Source organism: Bubalus kerabau, chromosome 16 (genome assembly GCF_029407905.1).
Source record: "Bubalus kerabau isolate K-KA32 ecotype Philippines breed swamp buffalo chromosome 16, PCC_UOA_SB_1v2, whole genome shotgun sequence".
NCBI lineage: Eukaryota > Metazoa > Chordata > Mammalia > Artiodactyla > Bovidae > Bubalus > Bubalus kerabau.
Genome location: NC_073639.1, coordinates 16,118,362 through 16,133,853, shown reverse-complemented (window position 1 = coordinate 16,133,853; position 15,492 = coordinate 16,118,362). Strand labels below are relative to the sequence as shown.

General features: G+C 42.8%; 1 protein-coding gene across 17 annotated transcripts in view; it reads right to left on the bottom strand.

Annotated features, from left to right (window-relative positions):
- SLC10A7 (solute carrier family 10 member 7) overlaps window positions 1-15,492 on the bottom strand; it is a 312,501-nt gene that overhangs the window by 22,724 nt on the left and 274,285 nt on the right. For 6 of the 17 annotated variants that reach the window (XM_055550396.1, XM_055550405.1, XM_055550403.1 and 3 more), the window contains one exon: window positions 11,660-11,733. The exons of 8 other annotated variants lie outside the window; for them this stretch is intronic. In XM_055550396.1, the coding sequence (XP_055406371.1) occupies window positions 11,660-11,733 (74 nt within the window). Of the gene's footprint in view, window positions 1-7,626; window positions 8,202-11,659; window positions 11,734-12,049; window positions 12,156-15,492 lie in introns of those variants that run through there. 3 more of the 17 variants (XR_008703526.1, XR_008703523.1, XM_055550400.1) reach the window with 2 other exon arrangements.

The following is a 15,492-nucleotide window of genomic DNA, read 5'->3' as shown; positions in this document are numbered from 1 at the left end:
CTCCCCGAACTCTGGCCTCTTCGTCCTCTGCCTCCCACTTGCTGAGCCCCTTGTGGCTTCAGGTCCTTGCCCTCACCATTCCCTCTGGTTGGAGCCTCCTTCCTCTACACATCGTGTGCCTTGCTCCCCCTTTCCTACAGGTCTTTGACCCAAAGCCCCCTTTAAGCCTAACATGGCCCCGCCTCCATCTCACCCTCTTATTCTCCTTTCTGGTTTTATTTCTCCACACACCTCCCATCATGTGATGCACCATATGTCTGAGTGTTTGCTTGCTCAGCTCCGCTAGAAAGGAAGATGGATAAGGGGGAGTACGTTTTCGTATTTTGTCCACTGCTGTGGACAGAATAGGGCCCAGAATGGTGCCTGGTGCAAACTAGGCATGAAATAAACACTTGTTGAATGAATGCATGCATTGAGCAAATGATATTTTAAAGCTTCTTTTCACTGGCATTATTTATTCCTGCATATCCCTGCACTTGCTGTCAGTTGCAGAGGAGTTGGTTTTTATTATTATTGACAAAGCTTGTTCTAGCAGTACTGGAGTACAGTAATGGTAGCATGAAGAGCAGGGTACTAGTATGGAGATCAAACCTGGGAAACGTCACTGCTCCAAAACCATGAGTGTGCTCAGCTTCAGGACAGGTGACTTTCCAAATGAACTGGCTTCCTGGGGCCCAGGAATCTTTTATGTACGATTTTACATCTCTTCCTGCCTCCAGGGTAATCTGTCAAAAACCTACAGCATCCCCCACGGCTTTAACAAATGGGCAGCTGACTCTACTATCTGGCTGGTGTTTTTTTGCATGGGCTGCAGATGGGGACAAGGAGTTGGTGGGTGTCACCTCATTCTGTAGCCTTGGAGTCCTTTATTATTTACTGTAAAGAAGCAAGGAGCCGGCTGTCATCAAATCCACGCAAACTGGTTTATAGTGTCTGGTTCAATTAAGGGGGTTTCTGGGAAGAGACATGACCAAATAAATAATGGGAGAGAGGCAATTCTGAAACAATCATTGTTATTCATCAATCTCTGTTTGCAAGTGGAGATGGGGAGAGAGAAACTTCAAGTGAAGGCGCTCTCCTGGGTGTGATGCTCCACTTCAAACGCGCAAACAACTGTTGTTCTGTGATGCACATTTTAGTTCCGCTAGAGGCAACCTTTCTAAATATTAATAATAATAAACAATCCCCTCTGCAACTGACGGCGGGTGCCGAGATGAACAGGGAGCCCTGGAAGGGGGGCCATGGTTGGTCCTTCTGGATGTGGCAAAGGCCCCCGCAGAAGGGACGGGCCCCTGAATTCTCGTGGAGGTTTCCCTCTCAGAAGCACAGGGTGCATTGGCTTCAGGCATGGGAGTTGATTATCAATGTGTAAAACGAAACTCTTTAGAGCTCCTTCTAACTAGGACTCGGTGGTATTTCTTTTGAAAGAAATGTGAAACTGTGGAATGAAAAGCTTCTACCAGGAACAACTGACATGAAGAGGCCCAGAGGGATAGAGATTCGGTACCCAGGTGGGGGTGCCGCTGTGCAATATGTGGGGTGTTCTGTCTCCTTGCTGTTGAGCTGCAGTGGCAACCGTGAGTCGGGCTTGGTTACAGTGAAGCTGCTGCAAGTAAGCGCTGACCTCTCGTTGGTGCTCCATCCCTGAGACCTGAGAACCTCAGTGGGTGAGTTAGCTTCTCTAGAAGCTGGGATGTGATTATGGATGTACATGATATGGTGGCTCTCACACTTTTGTGTAAACACTCTACTTTTTAGAATATGTTTGAAAAATCAGGCTCCGAGGTCTAATTCTTAAAAATTTTGAATCCCTCAAAGAAGGCCCAGTAATCTACATTTTTTTTTTAAGGGAGCAATTTGCTATATTTTTAAGTGCCGCCTTTCAGGAAATGCTGGTCTTATGGTGTTTATCTGAATAACTCAAGATTCTAAAGCTACACTTAAGTCTTTCAAAATCAGAGCGAATTATTGACTGTTAGAACCAGAAGGGTCCCAGAGATCATCCAGCCTAGACTTTTCACACCAGTGACCAAGGGATAAGCCTCGAGCTGAGCTTCACAGCATAGGACCTTTCTGGAGCTCTCATTGCAGCTTGGCAAAGGGGCTGATGCCGACCTGGCTTGACATCTGGCTCTGCCATTTGGGGTCACATGACCTGTGCAAGCTTTTTGTGCCCCTGGGAGCTCACTTCCCTTGTGGCAGTGACTGTGAGAGTGATGTGAGCTGGGGTGTGGAAAGGGATTTTGGGACATCCTGCACCAGGCTGGTCAGGCGTAAGTTCCAGATTCTTCCGGCAGGTAGTAGACAGTGGCTACAGAAATTTGGAAGGTAGGTGAAAATTTTCTCCACCCCCAAAGTTTTGCCAGCAGTTCTGAATGAAAGTAAGCTCTACAGATACAGATATTTTTAACTTAGTACATATTAGCAGTAAATGTGTTCCGTGAAGTCCCAGCTCTGACCTCTCCGGGGTTCTCACCAGCAAGTGGTATAAGGGCTCTCAACGCAGGGTTCAGTAACCCCAGTGGTCAGCCTCAGGGGACTACATGGCCTCTGTGTGCACTCAGGTGCTCTGTTGTGTCTGACTCTTGTGACCCCATGGACTGTACCCCACCAGACTGCCCTGTCCATGGGATTTCCCAGGCAAGAATATTGGAGTGGGTTGCCATTTCCTATTCCAGGGGATCTTCCCGACCCAGGGATCACACCTGCATCTCCTGTGGCTCCTGCATTGGATGGCAGATTCTTTACCACTGAGTCCCCTGGGGAGCCCTCAGGGCCTCCAGACAGAGGCTGAACACAAAACCCCATAGGCATCAGGCCCCCAGAGCAGCCCTGGGGATTTCACATTCAGGACACAGGATTTCCTAGATTCTTTGAGCAAGTGGGAAGTCTGCAACTCTAAAGTTTTAAGACAGTCTACATATGAGTGAAGGTCCATTTATTACACTTACCGTACAAAGCAAAAAGGCTGTAATTTCCTCAATAGAAACCTATTTCTGAATTCATTATACTAATTAGGAAAGTCTCTGATAAATACAGGATAATAAAAGCATTTGCATGCTTTTTAGTAAAAAGGAAGCATGTAGCTTCCCCCGGAATACATTTTTCTTTTCTTTTTTTTTAAATTTTGGCTGCACTGGCTCTTCGTTGCGGCTCACAGGCTTAGTTACCCGGCAGCCTGTGGGATCTTAGTTCCCTAATCAGGGACTGAAACCCCGTCCCCTGCACTGGAAGTCAGATTCTTAACCACTGAGCCACCAGGGAAGTCCCTGGCGTACTTTCTTTCTGATAAAATAGTAGCTGAATATTCCAGTGAGAGTTTTCCATGAGAACAGTGGGCTCTCCTGGGCACTGAAGTCTACAGGAACCACTGGCATAAAATATTTTCAAGTAAATTACTTCTTGTAACAAGCATTTAGCCTATTAAGTACCCAATTAATCTTCTTTGTTATTATTATTGCTAATCAAAAACATGTTGAATAGAGAAATGATTTAAAAAACATATTAACAAAAGGCATAGAAACTCTGTTATGTAAACTGGATTAACAAAACCTAAATGGAGGTGATCTTACTGCAAATCAAGAAACATTCCAAGTCTTAATTCAGCTCTGGTTCCCATGTGGTATCAGAAATTTGGGGTAAGGTTCAGTGAAAAAGGCATAGCAATAGCCAAAACTGACATGGTAAGTATTTGAGAAAGGGTATAAAGTTTCACCAAGCAAGATGTAAAGTGGTAGTTTTCAGACCTTGCATTATGATCTATTAACGAGTTACAGAATCAATGCAATGGGTTTTAATCTAGCACTTGGCTGGAATATGGAATATATCACAGAAAGTGAGAGTGAATGTTGTTTGGTAAAATTTTTTAATGCAAATGTTTCCTGGATCACACTGTAAACTGTATTTCTAACTGCAGGTTGTGGTTTAAAATGTCTGGCAGTCCCTGGCACAGGAAACATGGAGAAGGAGCAGAAACGTGGGGGCATCGGGGCCTTGATCCTGGCGAACACTGAACATGATGAACATCTGCTGTATCATTAAGAAGAATGGTACCTGAGCATCAGGTTAGGGAACCTCAGAGAGGTTTAAATGTCTTCAATTGGATATTTATGCAGAACCTGGGGACTTTCTAAATTTTTATTAGTCTGGATACACCAGTGATTAAGTTCAGACACCATTTCAGAATCAAAAATTTAAAGTAAAGCAGGATCACAATAAACTGTGGAAAATACTGAAACAGATGGGAATGCCAGACTATCTGACCTGCCTCTTAAGAAACCTGTATGCAGGTCAGGAAGCAACAGTTAGAACTAGACATGGAACAACAGACTGGTTCCAAATAGGAAAAGAAGTACGTCAAGGCTGTATATTGTCACCCTGCTTGCACAAGCTGGAATCAACATTGCCGGGAGAAATATCAATAACCTTAGATATGCAGATGGTACCACCATTACGGCAGAAAGTGAAGAGGAACTAAAAAGCCTCTTGATGAAAGTGAAAGAGGAGAGTGAAAAAGTTGGCTTAAAGCTCAACATTCAGAAAACGAAGATCATGGCATCTGGTCACATCACTTCATGGGAAATAGATGGGGAAACAGTGGAAACAGTGTCAGACTTTATTTTTTGGGCTCAAAAATCACTGCAAATGGTGATTCCAGCCATGAAATTAAAAGACGCTTACTCCTTGGAAGGAAAGTTATGACCAACCTAGATAGCATATTCAAAAGCAGAGACATTACTTTGCCAACAAAGGTTCGTCTAGTCAAGGCTATGGTTTTTCCAGTGGTCATGTATGGATGTGAGAGTTGGACTGTGAAGAAAGCTGAGCGCCGAAGAATTGATGCTTTTGAACTGTGGTGTTGGAGAAGACTCTTGAGAGTCCCTTGGACTGCAAGGAGATCCAACCAGTCCATTCTAGAGGAGATCAGTCCTGGGTGTTCTTTGGAAGGAATGATGCTAAAGCTGAAACTCCAGTACTTTGGCCACCTCATGCGAAGAGTTGTCTCTTTGGAAAAGACTCTGATGCTGGGAGGGATTGGGGGCAGGAGGAAAAGGGGACGACAGAGGATGAGATGGCTGGATGGCATTACTGACTCGATGGACGTGAGTCTGAGCGAACTCCGGGAGTTGGTGATGGACAGGGAGGCCTGGCGTGCTGCGATTCATGGGGTCACAAAGAGTTGGACACGACTGAGCGACTGAACTGAACTGAACTGAATCTTCAAACCTCTGAATATAAATGTATCACTTTGTTCGAGAATCTGCATTTTTCTCTTTGTTTATGTGGATCAGAAAACAGTACAGAAGGACAATTGTCTTCAGCATGGTGGTAAAACCTACTGGGCCTTTAATTTCAGTGGCATCTTTAAGAATCTGGCAGATGTTAGAAGAATGTATAAAGACGTGATATATATATCTATATACACACACACACACCAGAATATTACTCAGCCATAAAAAAGAACGAAATAATGCCATTTGTAATCTAGCAATGTAATCAGAAGTAGTTTTTAAACAATTAAATGATTCAAACTCACACTGCCAGTGTATACTTACAATGCTCAGAACTAGTTTGGCGCTTTTGGGTCTTTGAAAAACTTTTCTATCCTGTTGTCCAATGCAGTTCTGGAAGTTAGGAGACCTGGAATCTAGTCTCTGTTAATTATATGACCTGGGATACACTTCTAGATTTTTTCCTATGCTTTCACTTCTTATGAAAAATAATAATTATTGATTTGCCAACACTTAAGGTTGTTTAGGTAACATGACTTAATGGTTAAAGGCTTTAAAAAAGTGCTTCCCAACTGTAGGGTAGCTTAATCAAGATAATAGTCTTTATATGCCAGATAGAATCGCAGAGAAGCCTTATGGGAAAAGAAAAACAAATGCAAACTTTCAGATTTCAGTTCCATTTCCCCTGGAGAAATGGAATGATGTTATTAAATGATGTTACTAAATGATCATTATTTAGTAAATGTTATTTATTTACTATTAAATAAATGTTATTTATTTAATAACTAAAGAGATGTTATTAAATGATCTTTCCAGCCCAAGTTGCGGGGTAATCCTTTAGCACTCTTGAAAAGCTTTCAAAGAAAATTGAGATGGTAACAATAACCCTGTGTACGAAACAGCAAAAGAGACACTGATGTATAGAACAGTCTTATGGACTCTGTGGGAGAGGGAGAGGGTGGGAAGATTTGGGAGAATGGCATTGAAACATGTGTAATATCATGTATGAAACGAGTCGCCAGTCCAGGTTCGATGCACGATACTGGATGCTTGGGGCTGGTGCACTGGGACGACCCAGAGGGATGGTATGGGGAGGGAGGTGGGAGGAGGGTTCAGGATGGGGAGCACATGTATACCTGTGGCGGATTCGTTTTGATGTTTGGCAAACTAATACAGTGTTTCAGGTTTAAAAATAAAATTAAAAAAAAAAAAAAAAAGATCCTTCTCAGATTTTGTTTCTCCTATGAAACCCTGAAGTGGCTCAGTGGTAAAGAATTCGACTGCCAATGCAGGAGATGCAAGAGATGCAGATTTGATTTCCTGGGTCGGGAAGATCCACTGGAAAAGGGAACGGCTATCCACTGCGGAATTCTTGCCTGTAGAATCCCATGGACAGAGGACCACAGAGGGCTACAGTCCGTGGGGTGCGGAGGCAGAAATGACTGAGCACCACGGCCAGCGCTGTGAAGCTCTTTGCAGAGTATAAAGACATTTTTTAGCCTCTTTAGGAAGATGTAACAGCCATATTTCCTTTCTTGCAATATTATAACATTATCTACATAGACATTCCTTTAAAACACTCTCTTCCTTTTTACATATAGCAGGGAAACTGTTTTAGAATGGTGGTATTATCTGTCAAGTAGTCACTGAGCACCTGACTCATAGGAACTTAAAACCAGAAGGAATCTCAAGGATCATCTTACCCATCTTCTCATTTTACAGATTTGGGAATTGAGGCTGGCAGCAGTTGAGTGATTTGTTCCAGCCTTGAGGCTCAGCTGGTAAAGAATCCACCTGCAATGCGGGAGACCTGGGTTTGATCCCTGGGTTGGGAAGATGCCCTGGAGAAGGGAAAGACTGCCGACTCCAGCATTCTGGCCTAGAGAATTCCAAGGACTGTATAGTCCATGGGGTCGCAAAGAGTCAGACACGACTGAGTGACTTTCACTCACTCACTCACACTTGATGAGAGAACTGGAATCCAGACCAGAATCAGGTTTGTATTCCTTGCACTCTCTCCGGAATCCCATGTCTCCCAAAAAGCTGTATTCCTTCGGCTTTAATGCATAGTTTCTTCTCACAGCCCAGCTGTGTGACTGTGACTCATAATGAAGTTTAATATGAAGAACAGCTGCCTTGATTGGTCTTTGTACACAAATGTCTAGAAATGGTAAGACCCACAGTGGACTTTTAATACACACTGATCACGACACTGTATTTAAATTTTAAACAGCATTCCTTCAATTCAGAAAAGCTTTTGGAAATAGCAAACGACTTGGAGTCTCACAATTGACTGCCGTTTGTCAGTTGACACACTCTAGGAGTATATGCTTTCATTTTGCTATTTGAAAACATGAAAAACTAACATAAACATACACTTAAGGATCCCAAACATCTTTAAACATCCTCTTTCTAGGAACAGTGAGAATTTTCTACATGCATTAGAACTCTAGATAAGCAAAGTGATTTGAACACTCAAGAGAAAAAGATCAATAAAGTAAAAGTTAAATACTAATTCCACAGGATCCCTCAGATTGAATTTCTGTACTGATGAGCTCTATTGACTGACTGGGCACTGAACCATTGGTAACTAGGGTGTGAGCTGTTCCCCCAACTCTGCTATGTAAAATACCTTCTCCTAATTATACAAATATCACCATCAGACTAGAAAATAATTTGGGAGAGTCATGGCTTTTGGAGCAACCCGTAGCAAGTGAGGCTCTCTTGACAAAATATAATTACCTCCAACCCTGAGTTGCAACTATAGGAGAGCAGTAAACAAGCCCCGTAGTATTGTTTTAGATGAAGCACATTGAAAGCTCTGCACTTCCTCCAGGCCTCCTCTTTCTTCCTGAACGAACTCCAGGGAATGGCATCATGTCGGGCTTTCCAGATGGATTATGTGGAGCCATAGCTCAATGTCATTTTCAATAGGAAGCCTCATAATTAAAGGTCAAATAGTCACTTCATCTGCAATCAATCAATAGAAAAAGTACTAATACGAAGAACTAATCAATCAATGGCAAAGGCACTAATAAAAGCAATGAATCAAATTCAGCATGTGTGTAGATGCAAGTACATCGAAGAGATGGAGACAGGGCAAAAGCAAGAAGAATAAAATAAACTGCAAGTATATGTACAAGAATACTCAGAAGGCTGCCAAAACCAGAGTTTCCATCTTTGGTTCATTAGTTACCTGGGTACACTTGGCCTGCAATAATTTATTCTTATATACAAATACTGGATATACTAATAAATGATGTTATTTCATAAAGCTTTCTTAATGTATTCTATTTGAGACATTATGTGTACGTGTGTGTATGCACATGTGTATGTGTGTAAAATCACTAGAAGAAATATTTTGACAGTGATCACAAAAGGGACAAATATATTTCCTACACGCCAAATAGATATATTTTAATCTGCTGTCTTTCATCTTGGTGAGAAATAAGAGAAAGTATCACTCTGAGTGATAGATCCTACCTGCAATGTGCCCCCTGCTTTCTGAAACATGAATTCTTCACACTTATTGTGATGCTCTATCATTGCCATGCAGATGAGAAGTCCCATTAGGATAATTATCGGCTGTAGCTTGGGTGACTGCCGTGCATCTCCTCTGTACCAGAGCCATCAGGTCACCAGTAGAGGGAAATATGCTTTGGACCTTGTGAAACTGATTCACTAAATTTATAGGGCTCAACAAGGCCATTCAGGCAATAGGACCCAAACATCCCTTGCTGTGTGTAGAAATAAGGGCGCTCTATGGCTTCTCACTGAGATAAGAAAGCAGCAAAGAGGTCCTCTTTATAAATGCGGCCTAGGAAACTGCAGGCAGAGAGCCAGGTGTGATCAAGGTGTAATAGAATATCCTAGCTGCAAGTAAAATTCCCTAATCCAGGAGCTATGGAAATGAAGGCCTGGGGATGTTTCAATGGAAGAGTCAGGATGAGTCTTTAGGACTTGCAATTCCAAGAGAGAGTAGGTTTACCATCTTATGGAAATAACTAAGGATTTACACCACCATGGTTACTTAGTTATCATACTAGAATATTATTGCAGGATCCAAGTATCTATTTCATGGGAGAATATTGCAAAACCAAAAGTCCAAGTTAACCCCAATGTTTTCAGTAAAATAGCTACTTTTGATTGGTGTTCATCTAATTTTTCAGATGACTGAAAATCAGGATGCATCAAGAACAGAATGATATGGCTTTGAGGTTAAAAAAATGAAAAAAAAATAGCATGAATATTTTGCTTACAGAGAAGAATATTGATCAGGTTGCAGTATGCTTCTTGGGTAGAGCTTTGCTCATCATGGCCAGCTCCAGCACAGGAGACAATTATGGAGAAAAAAATAAACATGGGCTTTCCTGGTGGTCCAGGGTTAAGAATCTGCCTGCCAGTGTACGGGACAGGGGTTCGATCCATGGTCTGGAAACTAAGATCCCACAGGCTGTGGGGCAACTAAGCCTGTGCACCGTAACTCTTGAGCCAATGTTCTAGAGCCTGCGAGCCACAACTACTGAAGCCCACAGGCCCTAGAACCCAAGCTCCACAGCAAGATAAGCCACCTCAGTGAGAAACCCACACACAGCAACTATAGGAGCCCCCACTAGCTGTGACTAGAGAAAACCTGACTCGTGACTGCTGAGGGGTCTGGAGGCACCCAGTTTTGGCCTCCCTATCTTTTAGAAGCCCCTTCCTTTTCAGGAGACCTGGAGCACTGGCGTCACATTATAACAGCGACATGGGGGGAAAGTGCAGGTTGATTTCTGAGGTCAACAATTAAACCACATCTGTTATACAAACATGAACAAGACCAAGGGCAGGGGACTGAAACCCTGGAAACAGTAACACATTCATGACCAACACAGTTAACTATAACTAATCATAGCTGCTGCTCTCAGGGTATGTGTCACGTGCCAGGCAGCATACCAAGCTCTCTCGGTGGGCACTCTGGCTCCACCCACAGCAACCTACACACAGCACCATCACAGAACACGTTTTCTCACGGACTGACTTGTATTATGGACAAGTCCTGTGTTGGATACTCAACAAGTTTTACCTTCAGTCTTTACAACACCTACAATGTAGAAAAAAGCCTTACAAAGTGAGAAGGCTAAGGTTCAGGGACCTTAAGTGTTTTGTCCAGGTTCACAAAATCTGGAACCAGAAAGTAGCTTCCAAAGCTCTCGCAGCTTCCTTTTGGTGACGATTCTAAGGAAAACCTAACAGACACATTGCACTGAAGGGACAGTACACATATAATTTATTCAAATAAGCTGAAGTCCTAGAGCGACTGCTTACGAGTATGTCCAATCTCTAAATCATTTCCCCAACTTTGCAAGATTGAAAATAATTCTATCAGACAGAAATGTCTGGGGCTGGTAAAACCATTATGAAATGTCTTTGTTTTCTAGTTTACAGACTGAACTTTAACATAACAGACTTTGAGAAATGTTAAGTCAGTTATTCGCCAAAAGGTAAAGGAAGTTTTAATACGAGTTTAACCACAAAGTGCCTACTACCCCAAGGAGTGTGTGAATGACGTTTCCATAAAGTTTCTCATCCCTTAATGCTCTTTAATGACTAAAAGCATAGATTCCAAATAACTGGATAGGTTATTGGGATAATGCCTTTAAACTGGGTAAAGGGAAGGAAGGAATAGCACTTTTCTTGATCTATTTTTGTCCATTAAATACATACTTATTTCACTTTGACTTCCCTGGTGGCTCAGACGGTAAAGCGTCTGTCTATAATGTGGAAGACCTGGGTTGGATCCCTGGGTCGGGGAAGTTCCCTGGAGAAGGAAATGGCAACCCACTCCAGTACTCTTGCCTAGAAAATCCCATGTACAGAGGAGCCTGGTGTCCATGGGGTTGCAAAGAGTTGGACACGACTGAGCGACTTCACTCACTTATTTCACTTTAGGTACTAATGAGACTGAGTTCACAATAACTAAATATATTGTTGCTTCTTTATAGACATAACATTCTGAAACAAACTTCAGACTAATGTCAGTTATTTTCACCCTGCTCCAAGCTTCCAGGAAATATGCTAACATCTTCCAGGGGTCACTCTAGGGCCTTCCAAAGCTAAGTTTGTGCTCACTGCACCCCCACAACTACCCCACTCCCCAACTTTTAACATGAACATTCGACCCTGAAAACCTTCTATGAGAATGGAAAACATGATTACAAGTAAAGCTAAACTCTACACCATTACATTTAGGCTCACAAAAATGAGTTTAATTCATGATGGTATTTCATAGTCATGACTGATCCCCACTTTGCTACCGTTCTTTAGGTGACAAAGTAGACAATACCTGCATCCCATTTAATTTGAAAAGTTGTTTGAATTTCAAAATCATAAGATGCAATTATCTGAAGGTAACATTGAGCGGGTGTCTCAGTGTGTGGATTACTTACCCAACGTGAGGGATTTGTGTGTAGAGCAGAACATGACGGCTACGGTGTCTGCTGGTGTGAAGCCCGAATTATTCCTGAGGGCAAAAAAAAAGCTTTACAAATACTGTTATAAAAAAGCCTATTTAACACATCCTCAATCAAATGTAGTACCTATCTTCATGCAAACATCCTTTTGATCAATCCCGGAGACAGCAGTAATTCTATACCCAAACACGCAGAAATGTCCAAATTTCTTTTTAGAGAGTAATTTCTAGTTTATGCATGAAAAAGAGACAGTCTTAAAAATGTGGTGGGTGGTGGGGGAGGTCTCCTAAGATCATATGCATCATCAATCTGTGGCACAGGACTTTATAAGAATCCTTCAGCAAGAAACTCCGTTAGTGCACTCACTGGGCTGTCACTTGATTTTAATGCAGTGGCTTGAAAGAGTTAACGTGTCTCCAAAAAGGCTTCCCTCAAGGAGCAACACATCCTTTAGGCAGAACACCTTTGAGACCTACATGGTGTGAACAAGGATTTAACATCATATGTTTCAGTAAAAATAACAAATTACCAATTTTTAGCAATCATCATGTACCAAGTATTCCTTTAAGGCCTTTGCATGTAAAGACAAAAATCCTATCAGGTAGCCAGTATGATATTCCTATTGACAGATGAGAAAACTGAGGCACACAGAAATTATGTAACCCACCCAGGACCTCAGAGCTAGGGAGTGGGTGACAGTCAGGATTTACACCACGTCCAGCTCCTGTGTCTATTCTTAACTGCTAAATAATATGTTAGAAGGCTTCCCTGGTGGCTCAGATGGTAAAGGATCTGCCTGCAATGCAGGAGACCTGGGTTTGAACCCTAGGTTGGGAGGATCCCCTGGAGAAGGGAATGGAACCTGCTCCAGTGTTCTTGCCTGGAGAATCCCATGGACAGAGGAGCCTGGCGAGCTACAGTCCATGGGGTCACAAAGAGTCGGACATGACTGACTGACTTTCAGGCAAGAATACTGGAGTGGGTTGCCATTTCCTTCTCCAGGGGATCTTCCTGACCCAGGGATCGAACCTGCATCTTCTACACTGGCAGGCGAATTCTTTACCACTGAGCCACCTGGGAAGCCCTTGACTTTCACTTCACTTCACTAATGCTAAAGATAAAAAAATCTTGCTTAGTCAAAATCCCATTAAATGTTAGAGCTAAAATTTTTGTCATGTAATCTTTTTTTTTTTTCTTTTGAACTTTTAATTTTGTATAGGAGTATAGCCAATTAACAATGTTGTGATAGTTTCAGTTAAACAGTGAAGGGACTCAGCCATACATATGCATGTATCCATTCTTCCTCTAACAGATCATCAAAACTGCACAATCATTTGTGCCTGTGTTAGAATTCAATAAAGAACTAATATGGAACTTTAAAAATCCATTGAATGTTATGGGGATCAGTACTAGTGAATATCATATTGAAATTTCCTATTTTAGATCACAAAGATTTAGAGAACCAAAAAGGTTAGAAATGCAATTATTATTATTGCATCTTTGATATGTTAGAAACTATTCCTTCCTTCAGAATCAGTGTTTGAAGACATAGTGAGTCTATATGAGTCTATTCATTCCCCGCCCTGAACTCAGACAAGAGAGTGAGCAAAAGGAACGATGTTTTAAAGCCTGACTTTGTACAGTTGCAGATACAACGATCTATCCGACTGTCAACGATCTCAAAAGAAAGTGACTCCACCATTTCCCCTAGTAACCTTATCCTTAAAAATTTTTTTTATTTTTATTTGTTTTTGGCTGTGCTGGGTCTTTGTTGCTGTGCAGGCTTTCTCTAGTTATGGGAAGCTGGGGCTACCCTCTGGTTGAGGTGCATAGACTTCTCATTGTGGTGGCCTCCCTTGTTGCGGAGCATGGGTTCTGGGTGTTTGGCCTTCAGCAGTTGCAGCACGTGAGTTCAGCAGTTGTGGCTCTCTGGCTCTAGCGCATAGGCTCAATAGTTGTGGTGCATGAGCTTAATTGCTCTGAGGTACGTGGGATCTTCCCACATGAGGTGTGTGGGATCTTCCTGCATGTCTCCTGCATTGGCAGGCAGATTCTTTACCACTGAGACCCTAGGGAAGCCCCAAAGTGAACCTTATATATAATTTTCACTGGGAGAAAAAACTTCCCTCAAAAGATCCCTCATCCTGCTTCTTCATTACATTCTCACTGGAGGGGAAAAGGACCCTCTCTTTTACCACCTCCTTCTCTCTGCATAATGGTTCCTATATACAGTGGAATATTAGTCATAAAAAGGAATGAAACTGGGTCATTTGTAGAGATGTGGATGGACCTAGAGATAGTCATACAGAGTGAAGTGAGTCAGAAAAACAAACATCATACATGAATGCCTATGTGTGGAATCTAGAAAAACAGTACAGATGAACCTATTTCCAGGGCAGGAATACAGATGCAGACACAGAGAACGGATGTGTGGACACAGGGCTGCGGGAGGGTGGTGGGACGAATGGGGAGAACAGGATTGACATATATACACTACCATGTATAAAGCAGATAGCTAGTGGGAAGCTGCTGTGTGGCACAAGGGGCTCAGTTCGGTGCTCTGGGACAATCTAGAGGGCTTGGATGGGAGGGCATGGAGGGAGGCTCAAGACAGAGGGGATACATGTGTACTTCTGGCTGGTTCACGTTGCTGCTGCTGCTGCAGCTATGTTGCTTCAGTCGTGTCCGACTCTGTGCAACCCCATAGACGGCAGCCCACCAGGCTCCCCCATCCCTGGGATTCTCCAGGCAAGAACACTGGAGTGGGTCACCATTTCCTTCTCCAATGCATGAAAGTGAAAAGTGAAAGTGAAGTCGCTCAGTTGTGTCTGACTCTTCACAACCCCATGGATTGCAGCCTACCAGGCTCCTCCGTCCATGGGATTTTCCAGGCAAGAGTCCTGGAGTAGGGTGCCATTGCCTTCTCCTGATTCACGGTGAAGAACAGCAAAAACTAACACAACATCCTAAAGCAATTATATGCAAATGAAAAAAAATATTTAAATTGCCTTTTAGTCTCCTCTCCTTTGAAAAGGAATGTAAGCTCATGCTTTCTAACTAGTCTTACTTGCAACTTTTTTGCTTTTTTAATAACATCTTTCCGAACGGAATTTTTGGTGTCTCTCAGGTGAGAGAAAAGGAGGGAAGGAGAAAGAGAAAGAGAGGGAAAGTGAGAGGCAGAGGGTTAGGGTTTAAGTTTACTGAATTCACAGTAGTGCGAGGGGCTGTGCTTTCAAGAACTCTGATGAAGAAAAGGGCCATGGAGATGAGCGTGATTATATAGAAATAATGGATGAAACCATGTCCTCAAAGGAGCCTGAGAGGAGGAGCCTGAGATTAGCCTGAGAGCGTCCTATCATCTGAGAGTCTGTGAGCCGGAAGAACGAGGCAAGGTGAGTGAAAAACACAAGAAATTTTTCTGGTAGAGAATAAGAAAGTGGAGGTAATTCATGTCAGGGATTTTACTCTCTTTGTAAAGTGTAAGGTGCTTCATTCGTCCTCAGAGAGGTAACCCTACGACCTGGAAATAAGAGAAACTTGAGATAAGCAGATGGAGGAACATGACCTAGTCAATTCCCAATGGACGAAAAACGTCTCCAGGGACGAATGCCCAGCTGTGACGGTGGAACACGTGGGCGGGACGTGCCCAGCTGGCCCTGCCCTGGGGCTGTCCCCAGCCACGCTCCAGTGATAGTAACACTAAGAAGACCTTTGAGGCATTTGGCTGACCTTGTTTGTTACCCATTCTCACTGTTTCTAGATTTATGTGATTTGGTTTTCTATCCAACTGGCAATACGGTTCTTTGGTG